At 40.8% G+C, this 27,524-nt stretch overlaps 1 protein-coding gene across 4 annotated transcripts in view; it reads left to right on the top strand.

The window, feature by feature from the left end:
- LOC144688618 (ankyrin repeat domain-containing protein SOWAHA) overlaps nt 1–27,524 on the top strand; it is a 142,405-nt gene that overhangs the window by 10,362 nt on the left and 104,519 nt on the right. For 3 of the 4 annotated variants that reach the window (XR_013578447.1, XM_078555400.1, XM_078555399.1), the window contains exons 2-4: nt 2,125–2,186; nt 22,710–22,748; nt 22,993–23,364. Coding sequence is in view for 3 of the 4 variants with exons in the window: in XM_078555400.1 (XP_078411526.1) it covers nt 2,125–2,186; nt 22,710–22,748; nt 22,993–23,364 (473 nt within the window). In the remaining variant the exon portion in view is untranslated. The remainder of the gene's footprint in view (nt 1–2,124; nt 2,187–22,709; nt 22,749–22,992; nt 23,365–27,524) is intronic. The other variant, XM_078555401.1, reaches the window with a different exon arrangement.

The raw sequence follows: 27,524 nt of genomic DNA, 5'->3' as shown, positions 1-27,524 counted from the left end.
TTGTTAGCTTACTTTCGAGCAAGGCTGTCTGGTCATGTTGAGCAGCAGGTCCAATGGATACAAATTTGGACCTGTCATTAAGAATGGTGTGCATTATTTTGATATAGTCACACTTGTTAAGGATGACTATTTGCCTCCCTTTGTTAGGTTTACTGATGTGTATGTCCGAGTTGGTCGTAAGGCTTCACAATGTTGTAAGATATTCGTGTTGCATATGAAAGTTGGACAGGTCATTTGGAATCACGCTGTATGCGTACGCTAGATCAGCTAAGCGCGCTTTCAAGGATTTGGTGTCTTCAGTTGACACTGGTTTGTGACGGGATAGTTGGGCGAAGAGCAGTTCAAACTCAGCTAATACCTCTTCCCGTTTGATTTGGGATGAAGGCACAACAAAATTGAAACCATGCGCAAGAACAAACTCCTTGCTTTCTGAGAGTACATGATCAGAGAGATTTGTTATGTGTTTAGTGGCATGACTAATTGCATTGGGAAGCTGCTTCCACTTAAGTGAGTTTATGTTGCTTATGTGTTTCAAATGGGTACTGTTTATGGTGTGGTCATCTGTTGGAGCAATATAGCGGACAGGTGTAGTTGCCAGTTTGCACTCATCAAGGTTCCACAAACAGCAACTGAATGAATGAATAGTTCTTTTTTTTTTTTGCTGTTTGTTGATAGAAATGTTAGCTAGGGCACCAGGGGAACTCTGCTCCATCTGAACAGAACCTTTACTTTAATGTCTCAACTGCAATTCAGCACTTTTTCAATACTGTGCTATAATGGTATAGGCTTCCATCTACAATAGCACTTGAGTTGACAACCCATTCACTCGGACGCGAGTCCTACCAATTGAATCAAACTGCGTAAATGTGGATGGCCTTGAGTGGCAGTCTTTCAGAAGCATGGATATATTGCTGTTATGCAAGAGTACAGTTTGAAGCAGAAAGATCCTGTAGCTGCATCATGACAACTGGATTAAATTAAATTAAAATTAAATCTGGGTGGTGCTGAAATATTTTCAGGTCCTCAAATTCCTCAATGAGATTTTGTTCTCGCTTCTTCACTTACTTCATGAGCCCTCACCCTTTTTACCATTTAGAAGTTATCTTCAGTCATCAAATTATTTGTTTTACACGCGTTGGAGAGGGTCAGATGGTAGTTCACGTTGGTGTATAAATGTACTATGCCTTGCAGTGGTTATCCCATAAATATCTTGCTCAAGTGGAAAAATCCCAGTTTCTTTTTGCACCCTTTTCTTACATTTAACTTCATTTCTGCTAACATTTATTTATTTCGAAACCATTCACACATGATCACAGCATTTACGACAATTGCGAAGTTCAAATACATCAGTATATATGGATTGTTGTTATATGTTTATGTTGGAGGATCGTAAACATTTGCCTGAAGGCTGACACCCCTCGAGGGAGAGAGAGGGAGATACGTGAGTCGTGGCATATTGTCAGAAAGAGAGTCAGAAAGCTGAATCCTCAAGTTATACAGACATAATTACACTATACGTGAGTTTACACATTTACAATGGAAGAGTGCTGATTCAAAAAGAGAGCTAGGAGGAAGAGAATTAAGAGCAGTATTTGAGATTACCTTATCTTGGAGCATGCAAAGATTCATGAGAATTTTTTTATGTCTCTAATATTTTTCATATAATTGAGTGCCACTCAATTTGTGGCCTAACCAATGTCCTGTGCAAATTCAGCTCACTGAATTTATACTCAGTGCCCCAATTATAAAATATAGTGTTTAATTGCCCCTTATAGGTTTTGCAACTATACTTACTTCGAAGTTTACGTATCTGTACTCTCAATACAATGGAAGAACAGAAAGCTCTAAGGATTTTTTTTTTAGGGTGAAATTGCTTTAAACGTATTTTAAATAGCATCAGCTGTGGTCAGCTAATTCCTATGACAAAGTTGTCAAATTAGGACAGTTGATATGGAAGCTGTAGGCAAATGGTAAGACATTGATAACAGTCTTTGGTTTATTGTATGAAGTCAGCCATACAGTATCTTGTACCACTATTATAAATGTTTTTAAAAATATAATTATTATATGTTTAAGATTGGAGTCAGTGTAAACAGCACTAAAATAAATGTTACTTTTCTGCAGCTAAATATCGTGATGTCTTCAAAGATATTGTCAACAAGATTGCACTGGTTAAGCAGGAAGATGTAAGTATTGGTTAGATTACATTATTTATTTAAATATCTAACTATCTTTTGCCCTTTCCCTCTTTCACACGTCTGCAGTTTCTGCTTGTCCTTTCCAGCTGAACCCATTTTTTTATTACACCCAACTGGCCGACTACATATCACCAGTAGAGGAAATCCATAAAAGATGTTGAATGAGTGTAAATGCATAATTTTGCACAGTTGCAAGAGCTTCCAGCTAGAAAGAATTGCAGTTAGCTAAGCATAAACCAGCGGATGCTGTATTAACTTTTTTCTTTTACTGTTAGATGGACCTAGTGTTAGTGTCAAAGAATGTTTGTTTCAGCAGGGCTGAAAATGAAGGCTATAGAGCTTTTAGAATGCTATACTGATATCTTCTGATAGCTGATTTTATAGTGTGTAAATGACCCATACAAACCAAAGTTTGATTCTCATCCGTGCTAAATTGGCTAATCTTAGCGCACTTGAAGGTAAATGCCTTTGTTACATCAACATTTGACCATGCCATTGCTCTCCTGGCCAGTCTTCCAACTGCCACCTGCATCAACAACCTTATCAAAAATTCAGTTGTCCTTATCATAACTCACCAAGACATGTTCATTCATCACCCCTGTGCTCACTGATCTAGCTTGGAAGCTGGTCTGCAATGCCTCAATTTAAAATTTCTCATCCTGTTTTTCAAATCCCTCCATGGCCTTGTCCCTCTTTATCTCTAAGCTCCTCTAGTTCTATAACCACCACCAACAACAATTATGACTTGCATTTATGTTGCAGGGAGCTTCGCAGGGGAGTTATTAAACTAAATTTAACTCCAAGCCACACGAGATGTTAGGGAAAATGACTAATAACTTTGTTAAAGAAGTTGGTCTTAAGGAATGCCTTAAAGGAGGAGAGAGAGAGAGAGAGGACCGGAGGGTTAGGGAATTCCAGAGCTCGGGGCCGAGGCAGATGAAGCCATGTTACATGATAATTGGGGATGTGCAATAATCCAGAATTGTGTATTAATGTTCCTGTGAAGGATATTGGATCATTGTACCCAATAAAGAAATGCTAGTAGTAGTAGTATGATGGTTGACCTCATTCTCCCCAAACTAGATGTGATAATTTTGTAGGGTTTTCACTCCTATTATTCAGTGATTTTTCACCCCACCACCCTCCAGCTTTTCTGTAAGCATGTGTGAGCATTGGGTGTGGACAACATCTGGCTTGCATGTAAAACCTTTCAGAAAGGTAGGGTATTGATGGGTGTCTATGCCTGTAAAACCATACCATAGCAAGAGACAGCCCCTCCGGGAGAGGAAGGGAGAAAGTTGGCGGTGATATTTGTAAAAACACGACAACTGGATATTTCTAAGATTGACATGTACTATTGCAATTGTTCTCTGTGCAAGATTAAACAATACTAATAACTTAAGAGTTGTTATATTTTTATTCCATCAGTACTCTGTTTACACCAATGTCATAATCACAAATCGTTGACCAGTCTTGCTCGCTTGTTATTTTGTTAATTATACTCTCGGAGTAATCACTTTATCCTGTTTTACACACTTTAAATTTGCCAGATCATTATCCAATTACAGTCCTAGTTTAATAATAAATAAGAATAACGAAACACCTGATCTGGAAAATAGAACTATTACATTAGTGCAGTAGGATGTACTTTTTCAGTGAGGTTACAGGACAACTCGAAACTGCATTCTATTCACCTGTTCTGAGTGTTTGGTGAGGCTGAGTCCAGTTCACATACTGTACACCATATAACAAGCGGGTAGTTCCACCTGAGTGTGGAAATTTCCGACAAAAGAGTAAATGCACTCAACTGGAAACAGTTCCCACCACTTAAAACTGGCAGTCACTTATATCGGCAAAAAATGCTAACTAACCATTATTAATTTGCATAAATGCCAATTTCAAAATTATGAAGAAAGCAGAATACTGTGAATGCTAGAAACCTGAAATAAAAACATAAAACGCCAGAAAAACTCAGCAGGTCTGGCAGCACCTGTGGAGAGAGAAACAGTTAACGTTTCAAATCCATATGACTTCTTCAGAGCTAAAGAGAAATAGAAATGTGATGGATTTTATACTGTTTAAGAGGGGGTGGAGGAAGATAGATGGCCAGGGATAGGTAGGCAAGGAGAGATTAACTAAGGTGTCATGGGCACAAGATAAAGGGAGTGTTAATGGTATTGGTAAAGAGTAAAGAAGGTGCTGATAGTGGCAGAAAGGTAAGTGCAGAATGTGCTAATAGCAGAACAAAGGTCAATGCTCTGTGAAAGCCCCACATAGAAACCAGTGGTAGATGACCCTGTGGAGGTGGGGTTGGGGAAAAAGGATTTTAAATGAATAAATAAATAAAAATAAATTTTAATTACAATTTGATATGATATGGCAGGTGGTATTTGCTGAGCTGACCAAATTCCAAAGGGAAACTTGGTCAGGCCGTCACGACGATTTTGTAATTTGTATTTATTACGAGAAGGTACGTATACTGAAGTCAGATGTAAAGATTCCACTACCACCTTTGGAGATTTTAAATATTAAATTAAGACATTTATTAACAAAAGAAAACTTAAACACACAAGATTACAGTTAAATTTACTCATAACATTTCCCAAAAGATTTTCACTGAGCAAGACTCACGAATAAACACCCATATCCAGGCAACCATTCCAATGGATTCTTTATCTATAAAACATCCAGTAATATTACTGCAAGGCACCCACTGTTGCTATAGGGGAGGTATTTCCCTCTCACTCGGCAATGGAAATCCAAGGCTTGTGACAAAACTTTGCTTTCTGGAACACTAGACACTTCTCTGGAGTGGCTAGAAGCTGCTTACTTTACAGGGCTATGCTCACACAGCACACTCTTCAAAATCAGATGGCCACACAGCTCATACAGCTTTCAGTCTTTCCTTAAATACATTTTTTCCCCCTTTCATTTTTAAACCCATTGTTCTTAACTGTCCATGAAAGCTCCTTTGGAACCTCATGGCCCTGCATATCCCCCACTTTACCATTACCATCAAGCCAAGGGATCAACCCTGGTTCAATGAAGAGTGCAGGAGGGCATGCCAGGAACAGCACCAGGCAGACCTAAAAATGAGGTGTCAACCTGGTGAAGCTATAACACAGGACTACTTGTGTGCCAAACAGCATAAGCAGCCAGTGATAGACAGGGCTACGCGATCCCACAACCAACGGATCAGATCTAAGCTCTGCAATCCTGCCACAGCCAGTCGCGAATGGTGATGGACAAATAAACAACTCATTGGAGGGGGAGGCACCACAAATATCCCCATCCTCAATGATGGAGGAGCCCAGCATATCAGTGCAAAAGATAAGGCTGAAGCATTTGCTACAACATTCAGCCAGAACTGCTGAGTGGATGATCCATCTCTGCTTCCTCCGGAGGTCCCCAGCATCACAGATGCCAGTCTCCAGCCAATTTGATTCAATCCACGTGATATCAAGAAATGGCTGAAGGCACTGGATACTGCAAAGGCTATGGGCCCTGCCAATATTCTGGCAATACTTGTGCTCCAGAACTTGCCACACCTCTAGACAAGCTGTTCCAGTACAACTACAACACTAGCAACTACCCGGCTATGTGGAAAATTGCCCAGTTATGCCCTGTACACACAAAGCAGGACAAATCCAACCTGGCCAATTACCACCCCATCAGTCTACTCTCGATCATCAGTAAAGTAATAGAAGGGGTCATCAACAGTGCTATCAAGCGGTATTTGCATAGCAATAACCTGCTCACTGACGCCCAGTTTGGGTTCCGCCAGGGCCACTCGGCTCCTGACCTCATTACAGCCTTGGTTCAAACATGGACAAAATAGCTGAATTCCCGAGGTGAGGTGAGATGTCAAGGCAGCATTTGACCAATTGTGGCATCAAGGAGCCCTAGCAGAACTGGAGTCAATGGGAATCGGGGGGAAACTCTTCTCTGGTTGGAGTCATACCTAGCACAAAGGAAGATGGTTGTGGTTGTTGGAGTCAGTCATCTCAGCTCCAGGTCATCACTGCAGGAGTTCCTCAGGATAGTGTCCTCGGCCCAACTATCTTCAGCTGCTTCATCAATGACCTTCCTTCCATCATAAGGTCAGAAGTGGGGATGTTCGCTGATGATTGCAGAATGCTCAGCACCATTTGCGACTCCTTGGAACACTGAAGCAGTTCATGTTCAAATGCAGCAAGACCTGGACAATATCCAGGCTTGGGCTGACAAGTGGCAAGTAACGCACATGACACATAAGTGCCAGGCAATGACCATCTCCAACAAGAGAGAATCGAACCATCACCTCTTGATGTTCAATGGCATTACCATCACTGAATCCCCCATTATCAACATTCTGGGGGTTCCCATTTACCAGAAACTGACCTGGACTAGCCATATAAATAATATGGTTACAAGAGCAGGTCAGAGGCTAGGAATCATGCGACGAGTAACTCACCTCTTGACTCCCCAAAGCCTGTCCACTATCTACAAGGCACAAGTCAGGAGTGAGATGGAATGCTCCCCACTTGCCTGGGTGAGTGCAGCTCCCACAACAATCAAGAAGCTTGCCACCATCCAGGACAAAGCAGCCCGATTGGCACCACATTCACAAACATTCACTCCCTCCAACACTGACACACAGTAGCAACAGTGTGTACTGTCTGCAAGATGCACTGCAGGAATTCACCAAGGCTCCTTCGACAGCACCTTCCAAACCCACGACCATTACCATCTAGAAGGACAAGGGCAGCAGATACATGGGAACACCACCACCTGGAAGCTCCCCTCCAAGTCACTCACCATCCTGACTTGGAAATATATCGCCGTTCCTTCACTGTCGCTGGGTCAAAATCCTGGAACTCCCTAACAGCACTTTGGGTGTACTTAACACCTCGTGGACTGCAATGGTTCAAGAAGGCAGCTCACCACCACCTTTTCAAGGGCAACTAGGGATGGGGAATAAATGCTAGTTCAGCCAGCGAAGCCCACATCCCGTGAATTAATTTTTAAAAGAAAGTTACCTTTCCCAGAATCTAAAAATTTTTCATGCTGTCTTTGTGGCCACCACTTTCAGGGAAGAATAAACTTAATAACTTTGCTTTATTTATTTATCATCTTTGACAGTTGTAAAATGTCCTTTTTCTCTCTTTGAAATTCAATAGCTAAAAATTCACTCCTCATTTATCTCCTACGGCAAATTCCTGTTCATGCTGTACCTACTGGTATCCCATCTTAGTTTGTTCATTTCCACTTCAAAAGTGCCTGCTTTACACCTAACCCTTTGATGATGTAAACCTTGCAGTCTGTTTTCAGTCTAATTAAATTAGTCTCTCACACACAACATACACACAACCCCCACAAGCCTGCTTCACAGTATTCCATAGTAATATTTTCCTTTACAAACTAAAATTAAAATTGAAAAACAACAATTGGATTAAAAAAGGGGTAAATATGGAGGAGAGTTCATGCTCTGAAGTTGTTGAACTCAATGTTAAGCCTGGAAGGCTGTAAAGTATCTAATTGGAAGATGAGGTGCTGTTCCTCCAATTTGCATTGGGCTTCACTGGAACCTTGCAGCAGGCCAAGGATGGGCATGAGGGTAAGATGGCGTGTTGAAATGGCAAGCGACAGGAAGGTCTGGGTCATGCTTTCGGACTGAGCAAAGGTGTTCCGCAAAGTAGTCATCCAGTCTATGTTTAGTCTCCCCAATGTAGAGGAGACCACGTGGGAGCAGCGAATACAGTAGACCAAATTGAAGGAGGTGCAAGTGAAGCACTGCTTCACCTGAAAGGAATGTTTGGGGCCTTGGACGGTGAGGAGGGAGGAGGTAAAGGGGCAGGTGTTGCACCTTCTGTAAATGCATGGGAAACTGCCATGTGAAGGGGATGACGAGTTAAGGTGATGGAGGAGTGCACCAGGGTGTCACGGAGGGAATGATCCCTACCTAATGCTGACAGAGGAGGTGAGGGGAAGATGTGTTTGGTGGTAGCATCATGCTGGAGTTGGTGGAAATGGCGGAGGATGATCCTTTAAATGCGGAGGCTGATGGGTGAAAAGTGAGGAAAAGGGACCCCATCATAATTTGAAAACTACAGTGTGTTTATTTTGAGTGAATTGACCAATGCAAAGAGAGAACTCTTTTACCTATTCAGTGAATTGGTACTTACCAGTCCGCTTAAAATAAATCAGATTAAATTTCTTGTTGAATTGTTGTTTGTAATAAAGTTAGTAATGTTTGGATGTATAGGCATTCAAAGCTTAAGCTCATCTGATCTTGTTTGGGTACTGGCAGACCTGCTGTGTTTTTTGACATTTTTGTATTAATTGTTTCAGCTATCTTTATCAGGTGTTGCAGCATGGGGCAAATCACTTTTGTGCGAAAGTACCTTCTACAAGTAGTGGGGACTGTCCTATAATTTATCTGGAATTTTTGCTGCTATCCTTCTCAAGATTTGCTACTGGACATTTTGTCTTACTTGATTGTATACCAACTCATACAGCATAGCGAAGAGATAAAGTACAATAAGGTGAATAAAAGCAAGTAGTTTAAAGGAGCAACATACCATGTTGACTAGCAGTACTCTGACCACTTCACTGAACTGTGTGCCTCTTTTTTAAGGACACTTTGCCTTTTTCCTGTTTGATGAATTAATTTCAGCTGCCTTTGTTGCCCTTACCCCCCGCCCCCACCTTCATCAGGCATTCCCTGATCCCTTGTATTTCTCCAGTTTCTCTTTATGCCCATTCCCTGCTCATCTAATCCATGAGACTGTTATGATCCCAGCTGATTTTTTAAAATCGTTCGTGACATGGCTAGGCCAGCTCATTCCTAATTGCCCTTGTTCAGAGGGCATTTAAGAGTCGACCACATGGCTGGATGGCATGGCTGTGGGTTTGGAGTCACATGTAGGCCAGACCAGGTAAGGACAGCAGATGTCCTCATTAATGAGCCTAGATAGGTTTTTACAACAACTGGCAATGGTTTCATGGTCATCATCAGATTTGATTCCAGAGTTTTATAGAATTTGAATTTCATCATCTGCCGTGGTGGGATTCGAACCTGGTTCCCCAGAGCATTACTAGTCCAGTGACAATACCACTACACCATCACCTCCCCTTGATGTTAGTACTGGACAAGTCAGATCCCAGAGTGAAACCTGGCTTGATAGCTTGGTAGGACAAGCTCATAAGCATTGAGTATTGCCTTTTTAGCCACTTCATAGTCTGCAGACTGCTCTTCTGACAGACGAGTGTACACATTCATAGCTGTACCTGACAGGACATTTTGTAACATTAAGGTCCAAGCATCTTTTGACCTCTTCAACTTCACCTCATTTGTAAAGATAGCTATGAAATATCTTTCAACTCCATCTTCTGAAAATTTAGACACCAGATGAAGATTTTTAGTTAAATCAAATTCTTCAGGGAATCAGGATTATCCTCTGAACTACTTACTATCTTCTCTTTCTTCCTTTATTCTGAGCTTTCCTCTAGCCAAATCTTGTCTGATTTCTTTCTCTCTTTGAAGCTCAAGCTTTCACATGTTCCTTTATTTTCCCTGTTCCAAATGTGAGCTTTTACATTTCCATTTCATTTTCTTTCTCTTTTTCTAATTCAAGTTTTTTTTATTTCTTTCTCTTTTTCCTCCAATTCAAGGCTTTTTCATTTGCAACTGAATCTTGACATAATTCTAGCTACAATACATGAATTTCAGATGTTCTTCTTTTAATTCTAAATGCTCGGTAATCGCTTCAATCATATCATCTTTACAAAATCCTGCTTTTTATCTGCTATCTTTCTCAGTCTATCCTTAGTCAAGGTTTTCAAATAATCCACTGTTACATCTACTACTCCCAGAAAAGTCTTAGCAGTAGTCAAAGCCATTTTTGAATTCCAACCCAATACTTTTACAGCAAATCCTGTTCCTATTCACAGTACCTCCGCATACTCATTTCTTTGAGGATTCACAGATCCCACTGAAATTCAAGGATTTTTTAATCCCACAAGAGCCCCCACTTTATTACGATCCTGGACAAGCCCCCACTTTGTTACGATTCCCCACTTTATTATGATTCCCCCACTTTGTTACGATCCCAGCTGATAATACTGGACAAGTCAGATCCCAGAGTGAAACCTGGCTTGGTCGATCCTAACTTTGTTTTTTTTTTAGAAAACCATGGAGGTCAGTTACTGAACACATTCACAAATCTGCCAGTGTATTTTTAACACACACAATAAAACATTTATTAAACAAGAAAAATGAACTATATTACATGAGCCAAAAGGTTGGAAAGTTTTCAACACAAATACAAGAAAATGATTCAACCTCACACTTTGTCCCTTTTATCTTAGCAATACCCTTACAGACACAAAAACCCCAGTTAAGATTTACCACTATCTCAACACCAAAGCTTAGGCTGGCTCAGTTCCAGTTTTCTTCCAGCAATCTTTTGAACATTCACTAAGGTGCTTCCTCAATTGGTATCTCTCCCCGAGACACCCAAAAACCGCACTAGACTCTATTACTTTAACTTCAAAGCAAACACACAAGTTCCCTAAACTAAGTACCTCAGCAATTTGCAGGATTTTTTCTTAGAGTTTTAGACCTTCTGCCTGCACTTTCTGGTATCCACACACTAACTGACTTGAACAGCCCTTTTCTCTTTTCCTGTGTCTCTGCCCCCTGTTGCTAGGCAAGAGCACAATTTTAAAAAATTTTGTTTTTGTTCTAACTTCACTAAACTACTAACCCCTTGGTGACCCATCCCTTCACTTGAAGAGTTATAAAAGCTCATTAAAAATACATGTTTACAAACAGGGCCCCAGACTGCCGGCACCCAACTCTTTAAAAAAAATGAGATGAAGCTAGACCCAGGTTTCACCTTTCTTAACATACAAATACAAAATATAAATTAAACTCAAAGTTATACAATGTTCCTATCAGAGACCCACCTCCTTTTCCCTTGGTCCCATTCCCCATCCTAACTGACATTTTAATTGATTCCCTCTCCAGAGGTACTGACATCCCCACCCACCTTTCAAAACTGCTGACTCGCACTACTCCTCAATTAATCTATCTTCCACACCTCATTCCTTGCAGATCACCATCCCATCTCTAACCTCACTTTTCTCTCAAGTCCCAAATCCATGCCTACCTTTCCAACAACTGCACGCTTGAATTCTTGAATCAGGTACTGTCCCTATCACAGCACTTATAAATCCCACATGTTACTCTTTGGGATTGTGGTGAATTTTCCTGACTTCTTGCAATCTTTGGAATGTTTGACCACACTATCCACTTCCAATGCCTCCTCTGTCGTGTAGTTCAGTGGGACTGATCTTTCTTGGTTCCATTCTTGCCTATCCAATTGTATCCAGAATATTTTCAACAATGTCTTCCTTTCCAGCAGTCCTAAGAGGCCCCCATCTTATCTAGATGCCACTCCTAGGTGAGATAATCTGCAGATATAGGGTTGGCTTCCACATGGGGCACTGATGATGCAAAGCTCTACTTTTTCATCAATTCTCTCTGCACTGTCAGTTTGTTTACTGATACCCAGGCTTGGAGGAGCTGTTCTAATCCAATTAAATATAGGGAAGCCTGATGCCATTCTCTGTAGCCCCTACCAAAAACTCTGTATGCTTGCCAGTGATTCTGTCTGTGTGTCTCTCTCTCTGGCCATCACTTTGACACTAAGTCAAGTCATTTACAACCTTGGTGTCCTATTTTGTCCAAACATATGCACAATGATACAGGTAAAGACCCTCTGGTCCACTCAGCAAACAAGGCTGATACTCCAGTGCAGTATTAAGGGAACACTGGATTATCAGAGGTGCATTAAACCCTCAAGTGGACATAAGCAATCCCATGACACTATTTCGAAGAGGAGCATGGGAGTTATGCCCATTGTCCTGGCCAATATATATATGCCTCGATCAACATCATAGAAAACAGATTATCTGGTCATTACCACATTGCTGTTTTTGGGAGCTGTCATGTTGTTCTGATGGCATAAAGGCACTAATCACTCATAACTGAATCATTCGTTCAGCTAGGCCTTTAGATCTAGAGTAATGAAAAGAAGTAGCAGTGTGATTGATATTCCACTTCTCTCTCATATCCAGAAATGGCTTGCCAATAAGTTGCAGACCATTATCCATAATGATCTCTCTAGGCGCACCAAATAAACTGAAAATAGCACCTAGAGTGTGCACGACTATAGTGCTTGAGGTATTTTGCAATTGTTGAATAATGGGGTACTTGGTAAAGTAGTCAACGATGATGATGAAGTCAGTGCCATGAACATGAGGAAGAGGTTGGTTGCAATTTTGGACCAAGGACGGGTAGGAACTTCATGTGTAATCAGTGGCGCTTTGTGATGACTTGACATAGGTTCTTGGCATGCCTCACACTTCTTGACGATGGGCCATTGTTCTTATCTGGCCAATAGACTGTCTCTCTTGTGAGTCTTCTCGTTTGATCTATGCCCATATGTGAGTGATGAAGTTGCTGAAGAATATCAAGTTGCAAAGATTCCGGTATGGTGAGCTAATTGTCTTTGACTCCCCAGGAGATGTTGCGCTCGTCCCGGTAAGGCCGTTTGTGGACATGCTGAATTGAATTCGGCCATCCTTCAGCCATGGTTTTCCACAGTTTCTGTTGTGTAAAACCTTTTACCATTTCTTCTTGTAGCTGCTAGCATTTGCATTGCGCAAAATCTACCAGATCAATTTGGAGAACATATTCAAGTTAAATGTCAATGAGGTCAATTTGTAGATCCAAGGATATAACATCTGTTTTCACTGGGTTAGGCAATCTGCCAAGTGTATCCGATGTGACCACCAAGTTACCTGGCTTGTACCTGACCTCTCAGCCTTGAATCTTTAACGAGAGACGTCACAATCTTGATGGTGCAGTGGCCAATGGTTTTTACCAGGTCATCTCTAGTGGCTTGCGGTCGATCTCTACCACAAATCTTTTGCCAAATAGATAGCTACGAAGACGTATGATTCCAAACACCAAAACTAATGTTTCCTGCTCGATTATAAAGCATTTGGGTTGCTTTACAGACAAATTTTGAAGCAAATGCAATCGGTTTGTCTTTTTGTAGTATGCATGCTCCCAGACCTGCCTTATGAGGCTCCTATTTCCAGGATAGTTGTCTCCCTAGGATTGCAAAATTGCAGTGTCGATGTTTCTGATATTGACTGTTTCAGTGCTTCGAAGAGGTATTGGTGGTCTTTATGCCATAGGAAAGGCAGATCCTTTCTCAACAATTCCCTTAGTGATGAAGATTTTTGAGCAAAGTAGTGAAGGTATGGAGACAGGAAATTAAAGTAAGCTAGATATCTTCGAAGATCGTTCTCATCTTGAGTTGGCGTGGCTTTAATATATATCCTCTGTTTTACTAGGATCCAGCACTGGAATAAATAAAACCAAAGAAATTGATTTGCTGCCCATTGATTTCACTGTTGAACACCAATCATTCTTTACGTGCTGCTTGCATCAATAAGTGCAGATTATGATCATATTCTTGCTTTGTTCCTCCCACAACAGCAATGTCATCGGCGATGCAGATGCATCCTGGCACAGTGCATGTAATACAGTCCATATGATTTTGAAAGAGATCCTGTCTAACAGCCTGTAAGGAAGTCATTGAAAACAGTATTGTCCAAATGGGGTACGAAATGTAGTAAGCTCTTGAGACTCCACCACAAGATGTACTAACCAGTAACCATGCTTTGAGAAAAATTTTGCACTTGCAAATCTCAGATTTAGCTCTTCTAATGTGGGTAATTTGTAAGGGCAGTGTTTCAGAGCTGCGATTAAACATTGCGGATCGAAGCATAGTCTCAATGATCTGTCTTTCTTTATGATGCATGTAATTGAGCTGCACTAATCTGTGTACTCTTGTATTCTTCTAATGATTCAATCTTTCTCCATTTTGTCTAGTTCGAACTTTAATTTGTCTTGTAAGCAGATGCTGCACTTGTGTGAGAATCAAATGACGGACTTGCATTCTGCTGCAAGTGTAATGTTACAGCTCCCTTGAAACTGCCAATGTTGTCAAAACATTCTAGATAGGTTGTGAACTGAAGCGATAGGATAGTTTCTGAGGTTGTTCTGCCATGTGAGGTCTGACTGATTCCGTGGATTGTTACTGGTGTGAGGTCACATGCCAGTAGACCTACAATTGCTGGGTCTTTAGTTTCCACAAGATAGAACATCTGTGACACCCAGGAGGATTGATTATATTTGCACTCCAGGCATATGGATGCTGCACATGGAATTAGTGAACTGTTGTATACTGAAAGTTTGCCATGGCCTTCCATGTCTGCGGATACATGTCTTATAATTCACAGGGGTAGTATGTTGGCACTTGTCCCTGTGTCAATGTTGGCCCCTAAGATCTAGTTACCAACTTTCTTAGAGCAGATTATTCAAATCTCGGCAGACAAGTCAGACGGTGTGATGGCATCTTAAGTTTTCCACGAGATTGATGGTGTGGAAAAGTGCTCAACGCTCTTTGGCTCTTCTTGTGAATGGTCTGTTTGAATCAGCGCATAGCTCTTTGTGGCTGCATCAGCCTTTGCTCTATTGCATTGCTGCTGCTAATGGCCCTTTCTGCTGCATGCCTTGTAGAATTGGTGGAAAGCTGGGCATTTCCTTGGTGCATGCAGAAGGCCACGCCACCCATGTGTTTTGCTAGGTTTGGGTGTTCTAGTAAGTCCATCAACAATTGGGGTTGTCTATCCTTGAGTAGTTTTTCGGTGCTATACGTTTTGGGCTTCTCTAACAGATCTTTCTGGAATGCTTCCATGGGAGTGGATGGGATCACCAACTCAACAATTGTCTGCTAGCTCTGCATCTGAAAAAAATCACAGTACATATCCTTTTCTCTGCACCTGCTGACAAAGTGGTCTATGGATTCTGTAGGCTGTTGTTGAAAGGACGTGAATTCTAGTTGATGAATACGGAAGTTTAATCTGATTCTGAACCAGTTTTCCAGTGTAGTCCGTATCTTTAAAGGATCCTTCAGCTCGCCTGCTGTTAACCCTGATATGTTCAGGCTGTGTAGACCTTCATTCCCAATTGCTAGGAGAATTTCTATGGCTTGTTTTTCTGGTTCAGGCACACCTGAATCAAGAAACCATAGCTCTTTACGCTGTTGAAACATTTTGAATTCGGATAGTAGGTCAGCTGTATCCCAATTCAAACCAGGGAATTTTGTGGACGTTTTGACAATATCTCTTTGCCCTTCCTCCTCCTATAGTACCTGGGATGAGTGTTGCTGTAGCCTACTGCTTTCATGTGCTTTTCCAAAGCTTCACCCGTTACAATCGCAACATTCTCTGGCCCAATATCTTATGATGGTTCCATTTGTTTTTTCTTGTTTGACTCTCCCTCGCTCACAATCGATCCAGCCCACACCCTGGTCACCCACCTTTCCCGACTGAGCTAACCTGTGCTGGTCCCCTTGAGCTGTCCCACTCACGGAACTGACTGGCTCTGTGCTGCAATCTCATCATGAGGGATCCGTCTGTTTACCAGCTCCTTATTTGAGCACTATCCCTACACACGACATCTTCAGAACTTTTCTGCATAGTCACCACGCTGCGGTTTCAACATTCTCCAACGCTGCAACTCCATTGTGGTCTGACCAGAACATAGAGGATTGTCTCATGCCATGTAGCACAATCTTAAGGCTGTTCACCATGTCATTCATACCTTGCTGCACCCTGTTTCACCACCACTGAGCACAATGTCTTGGTGTTATACTGATATAAAGCACCAATCACTCATAAGGAATTGGGTAAACATGTTATGGGTTCATTTATTAAGACTAGGCACATGAGAACCAATATACATGGATAGAAAGCTTGAAGACAGCAGCAGAGCTGTGTGGGTCTGCTCTGCTCAAAAGCAAAGGTGAAATTAAGACTGGATAGCACGCAACACTTCCCTCCTAATGATGTCATGCTGTTGTCCCTTAAAGGCATATTACAACAGGATCTTGTGTGTGCAAAATGGCTGCCGGTTTTCCTACATTACAACAGTGACTACACTTAAAAAGTACTTCATTGACTGTAAAGTGCTTTCAGAGGTCTGGTGATCATGAAAAGTGCTATTTAAATTCAAGTCTATTTTATTTCTTTCCACACAATTGCGCTATCTTGTTTATCCCGATATATACACTTCCCACCTTACCGAAAACTATGTAGTCCCCTGGAAAAGACGAAAACCAGATTGAAAATGCAGGCCAATTTGGGAAAAGCAACTCTTACATTCCTGTCCAGCCCATTTAGACAGTCAAAACTCGAACCTTGGGCCCTGAATACCCAGCAGTTGCCTACCTTAAGGTAAGAGGTGATGTCACCCCAGCCCGAAGCAAGTCCAGCTGTCATTTAAATGGATTTAGTGAATCAGCATTCACCACTTGAAATATCAGCCTGTTCCTGAGTTCCACTATTCACTGGGGAAAGAGCCACCTCCTGACATCTAATGAAATCTGGGGTGTTAAATTGCAAGTAACATGTGCGCCACACAAGTGCCAGGCAATGACCATCTCCAGCAAGAGAGTCTCTAACAATTTCCCCGTGACATTCAATGGGATTACCATCACTGAGTCCCCCACTGTCAACATCCTGAGAGTTACCATTGATCAGAAACTGAACTGGACCAACCATACAAATATTGTGGCTATAAGAGCAGGTCAGAGAATCAGAACCAACACAAATTTAAATATGAATTAACAGATAAATGATATTTCAAATAAAAAGGTAAATTTCACTTTAAATGGTCAATACAGCAAAGATGCATCTTACACAAGCACCCGCATCACTCCCCACAGACATGTTGCACCACATGTAGTTCCGAAGTTCTCTGAATCGGCCTCTGGTATGTAGGATCTTTCACATTCCCACTCAATTGATTCAGCCCTCGCTCACCAGCAACTGTATTCCGTCTGAGATCCCCAAGGACAGTTGTCACCTGAATGGCACACACCTGCAGAACTTCCTTGGCTAGGTTCACAACAGTCTTGATGGCACAGATTCCCTGGAGACTTTATCGGAACCCTTTAATAAATCCCATTGAATGGTCTGGTCAGCTCTGGTAAAACTGAAGCAGCACTCTATTTTCAGCTTTCTGTCCTGTTTAACTGTACTACACACACACAGCTCCTTGTAAATGTACCTTGTCTGCAGTCCTCCTCTGTCTTGAGCCCTCCTTCTGCCTGACCATATAGCTTTCGTCTGTTAACTTCCTTCCTGTTGGTACTGTTTCCAGGTCAAAGATTGCCAAATCACATGGACCAGTATTTCTTATCATTCAAGAAAATGAGCAGTCCTTTACAACCATCCTTAAACAATTACAGACTCCCCAGACATTTTAAAGTAATTACAAATTTCCCTCCCTGTACTACTTCCAGGCCAAAGGTCATCACAATCTGCAAATTTGCAGATCGTGTCTCAACTTCTATTTCCAGATCGTTATTAAAATAGGAAAGAGCTATGGTTCCAGCACTGATCCAGCTATAACTACTTTGTGCCTATGTCCTTCCAACCAGTTCTCAGTCTAGCAGAATATATAACCACTAATACCAGAGGCTTCAGTCTTGTAGGGAAATCTCTCGTGCAGTACCCTTTCAAAAGGTTTTTGGAAGTCTAAGTAGAAAATGTCGACTTGGCTTCTTTTACCTACCAGCTTCATAATTTCTTTAAAAATGCAATTAGATGTGTAAAACATAATCTGCTTTTAATGAAGCCATGTGTGGTGTTCCTAATATTTCCCTCACCATCTAAGTACTCAAACATTGCACTCCTAATGATTTTCACTGGCATCTTTCCTGTTACTGATGCCAAACTAATGGGCCTGTTGTACCAGGTATTGTCACCTTTTTTTAAAAGATGGGAACTATATTAGCTTCCTTTCAGTCTGCAGGACCCATCCCAGAGAACAGTGAGCTGTTAAAAATTCAAGCTGGGCTTGCACAGCACCTGTCCCATCTCTCTAGTATATCATCTGACCCAGTTCCTTAATCCATTTTCAAGCCTCTAATTTTTTCTAATGTAGTATGCTCACCTAATTTAATACTAATGCAATTATTATTTAAAGTCATTCAATTTTAAAAGCTAAGTATCATCTTCAAGAGTGAACACTGACACCTAAATGATTTAATATTTCTGCCATATCTTTTTAAACTGTTCTTGAACATCCTTCAGAGTTGCAATTCAGTCTTTGACAGCTCTCTGACTTTCCACATAACTGAAAAAGCTTTAACCATTATTTCTACAAATGTCTGCCCTTTTTTCCTCATTAGTCTTATAGTTAATCTAACAGCAGCTTTTGTTTTTATTCTAGCAGTTCCTTGTGCACAACTGTTTAGTTGAGTATTAGGTTCTTTTTAATCTGTAGAAACTTGTTGATTTACGTAGCCTTTGTCATTGTACATAGTCAGCCTCGTGTTACAAAAAAGCAAACTTTATTCTTTTCACTTTGAATACCTATTTAACTTCCATATTTTTATTGTGTTCTTGAAAACTTTCCAGGGTAGTGTCCTAGGCCCAACCATCTTCAGCTGCTTCATCGATTACCTTCCTAACATCATAAGGTCAGAGTTTGGGATGTTCACTGATGATTGCAGAATGTTCAGTACCATTCGCAATGCCTTAGATACTGAAGCAGACCGTGTCCAAATGCAGCAAGACCTGGACAATATCCAGGCTTGGTCTGACAAGTAGCAAGTAACATTTGCGCCGCACTCGTGCCAGGCAATGACCAACTCCACTAAGAAAGAATCTAACCATCGCCCCTTGACATTCAATGGCATTACCATCGCTGAATCCTTCCACTATCAATGCCCTGGGGGTTACCATTGACTAGAAACTGAACTGGACTATATATATGCTCCAACAAGACTCGAGAAGCTTGACACCATCCAGGACAAAGCAGCCTGCTTGATTGGCACCCCTTCCATAAACATTCACTCGCTTCACCACCGACGAACAGTGACAGCAGTGTGTACCATCTGCAAGATGCACTGCAGAAACTCACCAAGGTTCTTTAGACGCACCTTCCAAACCCATGACCACTACCATCTAGAAGGACAAGGGCAACAGACGCATGGGAACACCACCACTTGCAAGTTCCCCTCCAAACCACTCACCATCCTGACTTGGAAATATATCAGCATTCCTCCACTGTCACTGGGTCAAAATCCTGGAACGCCCTCCCTAACAGCATTGTGGGTGTACCTACACCACATGGACTGCAGCGGTTCAAGAAGGCAGCTCACCACCACATTCTCAAGGGCCGTTAGGGATGGCAATAAATGTTCGCCTAGCCAGCGATGCCCACATCCCATAAATTAATTTTTAAAAATTCTACATTAGTCTCATCACCACCTAGCAGCGTTAGCCAATTTACTTGTTTTAAAATAGTTTGCCATTCTCGAAGTTTGCTGTTCTTAAATCTGAGTTACAGATTCTTAGTGCCTTTAGTTATACCAGTTAGTTGAAACCGTATAATATTGTGGTCACTGTCCTGAACATGTTTCTCCCTCACAGTGGACATTGATACAAGGCCAGGCTTATTACTAAATGCTAGATCTATTTAATTAGCTTATTGAGTCAGGAAACAGTCTTGCTGTGGCTCAGTTCATAGCACCCTCGCCTTTGAATCAGAGGGTTGTGGGTTCATGTCCCACTCCCAGGAAACCAAGAACTGTGATTGTACTCGAAAGAGTTTCAATCTGTGACTGTTGATAACTCGAAAGAGTTTGAACAAATGTTTCAGCTGCACTTTGCTCTGCAACAGGGGGTAAATCATCATGCCACTGAATTCCAAGAAAACTTAAGGTTTTCAAACAAAGGTGGCATTTTATATTAAGTGTTTACAATATGTTGCTGACTCCATAGACTTCATCACAAAAATAACCTAGTTCCACCTCCATTGCATTGCTAATCTCCCCTCAGCCCACCTGCTGCTTGAACCCCCATCCATGACATTGTCACTCTCTAGACTGGGCTGCATTGTTGTGATGGACCTTCCATCTTCTACTCTCCATTAAATTTAGTTATTCCAAACTCTGCTGCCCATATCCTATTACACCTATCCATTATCTAAATTCTTACCGATCTGCATTGGCTCCTAGTCTCAAACACCTTTGATTTAAAATTCTGACCCTCATGTTTAAATCCTTTAATGACCTTACCCCTCCCTATCACTGTAACCTCCTCCAGCTGTACAACACCAGCCCCCAAATCACCCTTTCCTCACACTCACTCTGGTCTTCTGTGTATTCCCACAATCCCCTCTTCACCCAACCATTTGCAACCTTGAATTTCCTCTCTAACCATTCTACCTTTTCACTTCTCCCTCCTTTAAATTCCTCAGTTAAAACCCAACTCTTTTCTCCTAGCATTTCCTGCTTTTGTCTCGGCATACATTTTTTGCTTGACTACACCGTCTTTGAATGCCTTGGAGTTTATTTTGATTAAAGGCACTATATAAATATATTGTTGTCACCATCTTTATGCATGCAAAGTGCCTGGTAATACTTATAGCATTTGTCCTAAAATTAATAATTTAATGAAACTTTTGAAATCTTATGGAAGCAATTAAAGGCATTCCTAAAGTTGAATCCACTGTTTGGGACTAAGTATTACAAACCAGGTTTGATCATTGGCATGTGTGATTTCTGGCTGAGGGCAGCAAAACAATTTGACTGTGATACCCTCCCATAGTTGAATGGTCTGATAGTTGCTGCATGCAAATTGATCAAATGCGCCTATAAATCATTGCCCTTCTTCAGTGGCAGCTTTCTGGAGTGAAAAATAAAGTAGGTGAGGAGGCAGCTGAAAGTTTGCCTAGTTATGTTATATCCCAACGATAGATGGACATGAGTTTAAAAGTCATATTGGTAAAGGGAACTTTCATTCATATTCTGATGTTAGTGACTATGCTTTTCAGTAGCTTTAGTGGCCATACAATACTGTGTTAAGATGATGATGTTGTGAAATTAGTGGAGAATCATGTGCATATTAATAGGTGTCTGGAACCCAGGGCTGGTTTTAACAGACCCTGCCAGAGCGGGCTAGTTGGCGAGCAGGCCCACATAATCATGAAGTAGGCAATGCTGCGCATCATGTTCCCACTGGTGGGAAAACTGACCTCCAGGGCTGACATGGGGAACCTGCCTTCTGGCTAATTAGGCTCATTAACAAGACACTTAAAGATCATTATCCCTGAGCCCACCAGGATTTTATGGTGGCTCAGGGATTCTTCCTAACTCATATGGGTTTCTCATGTCTCCTGAAGGCTGCCCAGGAAACCCAATTGGGTTTGGTGGTACCTGGGGCGGGTGGGCAGGATGTGTCCCTGTTCAAAGGCACTTAGCATCTGATCAAGGGACTCGGCATTGGGAAGGGGCTTGCCCATTGAGAGCTACCTGTCTACTCTTGCATCTGACCTCCCTCACCTTTCTGCGACCCCTCACAACAGGGGAGAGACTGTGGAGAGTGTGCAGGATTTCTGCTGCTGGGGTCTCAAATCCTGAAACTGGTCACTAAAATGCCTGATAGGCACTGAATTTGGTCAGGCCTCCCCCTTCAAAGCAATGCAGGTCTCCCACCAGTTCTCTATCCAGTGGGTGGGCCCGCATTGGGTACACTAAATTTGGCTGTCAACTATATAATGGCAGTTCTTGTTTTAAGGAATGTTTTCATCAGGATGTATTTTAAAATTTAATCACAGTGAAATAATCTGACAAATGGAAGGGAGAGAAAATGTTGATACTCTCCGGGAGGAAAGAAAAAGTTGCAGTACTGGAAACTGAAGCACTAAATAGTAAAGCTCACAGTAATAATCAAATGGTGGAAAATTGTTTGTGATGCAGCAGAGTTCTGTGATAGACTATAACATTTTTAACCCTTAAGACTCCCATCTTCAAACCTAAGAATTAGTGATCCATATTTGAAACTGCTGGAGATGGTAGGCCTATTATTAGCGGAAGAAGGATACTATCTAGGGTGACTTTGATTTTTAATGGGCTGTTACTTATACTTCAAGTTTCCAGCATTCAACAGTGAATCGACAATGTTTATATATTAAATCCTGGTGTTATATCTATTTAAAAGCTTGATTGAAGCAAGATCGCAGTACTTCAAACAATTTGATGTCTTGATCAAGCAATGTTGATTGTATATTATTCACTCATTTAGAAAGCTTGAACCTTAGAAAAATAAAGAACAAAAAGTGCTGATATCTGAAACAAAAACAGAAAATGCTAGAAATTCACACAGGTCAATCTGCATCTATTGAAAGGACAGACAAGCCAATGTTTCACAACCTATTGGGAATCAGCAACTAGCTGAAATGTTTCTTGTCTCTTCTCTCCTCAGATACTGGCTATCTACTCCTGTATGTGTTTCAAGCTTTTTCTATTATTTAAACCTCCAACCCCATTTTCACAATGCAAAAAGTTTTATATTTTATTCATCACTCTCTTCCAGAATGGTATACACATGATGTGCAAAGCAAGAAAAACACAGGTGACCATTTGGCCCAGCCTTCATTCTGTAGAATTGTTTAAGGGGATCATTCGAGCACTTGTGCCAGAGTTGCTTGTGGGTTATGTAGTCTCATATATTGCTGGAATTGGCATAGGTTTAACTTGTGACATATTCTTTAATTTATTGTAGATATTTTAACATGAAGATAGTTTTTTGTGCAAATGTATAGAAAATATTGGTAATGTATTTTTTAAAATTGACATTTAATTTCTAAAAATTTTAGGGTGAAAAATATATTGTTCTTAGAAAGAAATATCAGCATCTTGTGCAGGAAAGAAGTGGGTGCAATAAAGAAGAAAAAATGACATTGAGTAGTCCTATGGAAGAGTCAGTTGAACAATTACAGAAAGAAGAACCATCCACCCGTTCTGGGGAAGAAAAGCTGGAGAATTCTAATGCCCCAAAGATCGAGAAAAGTTCTCAAAAAGAAACCTTACAAAATATAGACATCAGCGGAATTCTAAGTATTAAGGCCTCTGCTGTAAGCCCTACAGCAGAGAAAGTGAACATGTGTGAGTGGATTGTCCAAGAATTACCAACACCAACAGCTGACACAAAGTCCCAGGCGCCTTCAGGACGAACCAGTGATAGCCAGGTACAGTGTTTTTTTTTGTTCTTGACAGTTTTCTTTTGTTCTCTCATCTTCTGTTTCTCCTGACAGCATTGAGCCCTCCTCTGCGCATTCTCTCACACTGCCCTCTCATGACCATTCTTCATGTATAAGTCTGAACAGTGAGTACTAGCAGACAATGTGGTGCAGAGCACCACGGCTAAATTTGACCCCGTTTCCATTCAATGCCCACATAAGTGCACTTCCAACAGAAGTCACTGGATAGCAGTGTGAAACTTGGGTGATTTTCTTCTCATTAGTGTTAAAGTGCTGAGACAGCTGAAATGCTCCTACCTTTGCCTTAGACAAGCTAACTCACCAAAGACCATGGATTTGGTATGTTCCTGGTCTATCTGGCTCAGTTACTGATATGCTGCAGGTATAACACAACTTCAAATATCAATTTTTTTCTCTTAACTATTATTGAAGCAGAGGGCGAAACAAAAGTTGAATAAAAATGCAACTAAAGGATTCAACTGTCCAGCAGACCTGACTCTGATAATTTAAAGTGGAGATTAGGAAGCAGGTATCTGAAATGGAAGGACTAACTCTGGGTCCATAGATGCAACCTGGGCATGCAGTTATATGTTTTCAAAAATATTGATGGGAATACTGATTAAGACATCTGAAACTTCCACCAACAATATGCTGTTTAGTTGAATCTAAATTTAAGTCTTGATTTTTGTGTGACATTTGGTTTTTGAAGTAATACTGGATACGGCACGCTGCAGAGCATTTTATTTTTTACTGTTTTTCTAATGTAAACTGCTTAGCTCATGGATTCTAAGGTGATTTCTAGGTATGATTTGGGAAAGGGGAAACTCATGAGGTGTCCCTAGTGTTTTGAAAAACAAACAAGGCATTTTTGGAATGAAGTACTTAATTTTCTTAGCACAGTGAACTCCTTGATAACATTTTTTAAAAAGGGTTTGGTGCATACCATACTGTCAATGCAAAGACAATGTACAACACCAGAATGGTTACAACCCTATTTAATGCACCCTATACAGCATACAGGTCTTGAGAATCCAAATTTTGCAATCTCGCAAATGGACTGGCACCTGTTCTTTCTCACATATTTTGTCTCTCAAGAATGCATACTGACAACCTTCTCTTGGATACTTTACCTCATGTGCCTGACGATCGTTCTTGGAACATAGGACTCAAGAGCAGGAGTAGGCCATTCAGCTCTTCGAGTCTGCTCCACCACTCAATAAGATCATGGCTGACCCGGTTGTGTCACAACTCCACTTTGCTGTCTGCCCCCCATAATCCTTGACTCCCTTTTCTATCAAAAATCTGTCTAATTCTGCCTTGAATAAATTCAATGACCCAGCCTCCATTGTTTTCTGGGGAAGAGAACGCCACATACTAATTCTTCTCCTCAAAATGTCTCCTCATCATCTTAAACAGTAGATCTCTAATTCTTAAACTGTTTCCTGGTTCTAGTCTCTTCCGCAAGTGGAAACATCTTCCTGGCATCTGCCCTATTTAATCCGCTCAGGATCTTATATGTTGCAATAAGATCACCTCGCTTTCACCTAAACTCCAGTGGGTATAGGCCCAACCTGATAACCTTTCTTCATACTATAAGACCCTCATCCCAAGAATAAGTCGAGTGAACTTTCCCTGAAGTGCTTCAAATGCAATTATATCATTTTTCAAATAAGGAGACCATGTGCACCTTGACAGTCCTCCTCTTGCATGCTGTCACAAGCACACTCAATCCACATGCTCACTTGCACTATCTTGCATCTTTTCACTTTATTCTAATTGAAACACTCACCGTGCACTCCATTAACATGGGTGTAGCTGACAATTAGAAAAGATTGCTGCTATCTGAGGGGCATAAAGCATAAAATTGAAATAATAAAGAAAATCAGAATTTCAACCAGAATGTATAGCCGTTCATCAATATCGCTCCTTAGCAAAAGTATTATAGCAGTATCTCATAAAATCATTTAAGCTCTAAATCAATTTTCACAATGCAATTGCATTATTCAAACCAAAATATTTTTTCTGTCTGGCGTTCATGTTCACGAAATGGGTGGAGGACGGGAGGAAAGAGGAGTGACCCCAAGTGTCATACTGCAATGCCTGAGTAGTTAGATGATGTACAATATATTGTTAATTGGCTGGCACACTGGAACACTTGATGTTAGTCTCATTGGGCAGGTGATTGATATCAGAGTCCATGCTTGTTTATCTTCATAGTATTTAATGTTTAAGTACAAAATTCCATCCATCATGTGCTTCACTGCAGGTCTGCCATTTTTCTTTAATATTGCTCATGTTTGCTCTGTATCAGATCCATGTTCTGAGACTCCTGACTGGATGCCTAAATAATAATTGACTGGATAGTGTTTGGCTTTTGAATAATTATGGTGTTGAAATTATAATGTGCAGTGATTGGCATGCAAACTCTTAACATGTTCATAAGCAATTTGCCGTTTTTTTTTAACAGGCGTTAACCTATTTATTTAAATTGTAATTTCAAGGCCTAAGTGGTGGTATTCTGTTACAGCACTTCAAAAGCTAATATATTATCCTATTTGTTTTTATTGAAACCATTTTTGTGGGCTTTATGGGAAGAAAAGCGCTAAGAAAGCGGAAGCACAGAGTATGTTTTAAACCACGGCGGGCCATGTATAGTGCGGCAACACAAAATGTGGTTAGTTGAAAGCCACTGCTTTTCCTCCACATCTTGCTTATCTCCCCTGTTTTGTCGGGTTTGCAATATAGAACCACAAAACCAAAAGTTCAGTTTATTTGTGAATAAATGGCACACAAAATGTTGTGATTGCGAGTGTGGTGATTTTTAGAGGTCCTATTTGTTTAGAGTCATGAACCGGTCAAGTTTCTTGTACTCTCAGATTTGAACCATATAATTAGATGCTTCTTTAAAAAAAAATACACAAATTAACTGGAGAAACAGAATAGGTTTGATCCAAATTACTTCATCTATTCAAAAACACCCTGGACTCTCTTTTTCACCATCCCCTCCCCCCAAACCCTTATTGGAACATTTGTTTCTTAGATGATTGTAGGGTTTTCAGCTCTTAAACCTACAAGTGTCTCATTTGTTAAATACTTTTGTGTGAAGTTAAATTTTCTAATTCTAATTCTAACGCTGGCAATTTAATTTAAAGTCATGTATGGATTTCATACTCTCAATTGCACCTCCTGCAGGATCGCCTCAGACACCTTTTTCAGGCAGAAGAGTTTAAGTTTATCCAGTTTTCCGTCAGCATGATTACAATTACTTCTATCTTTTGTATTCTACTATTTTATCTATTTAGTTTGGTATTCTTTTTCCGCCATTACTTCTTTTGCATTGGTTAGACATGTTTAGCACCAAGCTTGGTAAGACACTTCCTCTCTGTTTCATTCTTATCTATTTCAGCATTATTCATGGAGTTTGCATTGGCCATTTTTTTCTTTCTATATTTATGACTTTGCTTTCACTTCATCTGTTAATGCTCGGCCCATGTACTAATCTTTGCCTAACTCTTTTCAGTACTGAGGAAGTGTGCCTCTGCCTTAGCCAGTGTTTATCAGATGGGATGTTAAGCCAAGGCTCTATTTAACCTCTCTAGTAGAAGCAAAATATCCCATGACAATATTTTATGAAGAACAGTTATTTTCCCTTGTGTTTGACAAAAGCTATTAGAGTATTTCAAGGATACCTCTAACAGGGCAGATAAAGGACCCAGTGGATGTAGCATAATATGGATTTCCAAAAGGCATTTGCTAAGATGCAAAAGGCTAGTACACAAGATGAGGGTCCATGGAATTGGGGTAATTTATTAGCAAGGGTAGAGGATTGGTTAACGTGCAGAAAGTAGAGATAAATGGGCATTTTGAAGTAGGCAGATTGCAACTAACAGAATACTGCAGGGATCAGTGCTGTGGCCTCAGATATTTATAATCCATATTAGTGATTTTGGTGAAGGGGCAGAGAGTATTGCACCCAAGTTTACTGGCAGTACAAAGCTAGGTGGGGCAGTAAGATTTGAGGAAGACGCAGAGGCTGTAAAGGAATATGGACATGTGAGCTGGCAGTAAGATAGATAGAGTAGCAAGTGATATGGGGAAGTGAGGTAATTCATTTTGGTAGGAAGTATGAAAAGCAAAATATTTTTTAA

Source organism: Cetorhinus maximus, chromosome 13 (assembly GCF_964194155.1).
Source record: "Cetorhinus maximus chromosome 13, sCetMax3.hap1.1, whole genome shotgun sequence".
Taxonomy (NCBI): Eukaryota; Metazoa; Chordata; class Chondrichthyes; order Lamniformes; family Cetorhinidae; genus Cetorhinus; species Cetorhinus maximus.
This window is presented reverse-complemented; position numbering and strand designations above follow the sequence as displayed.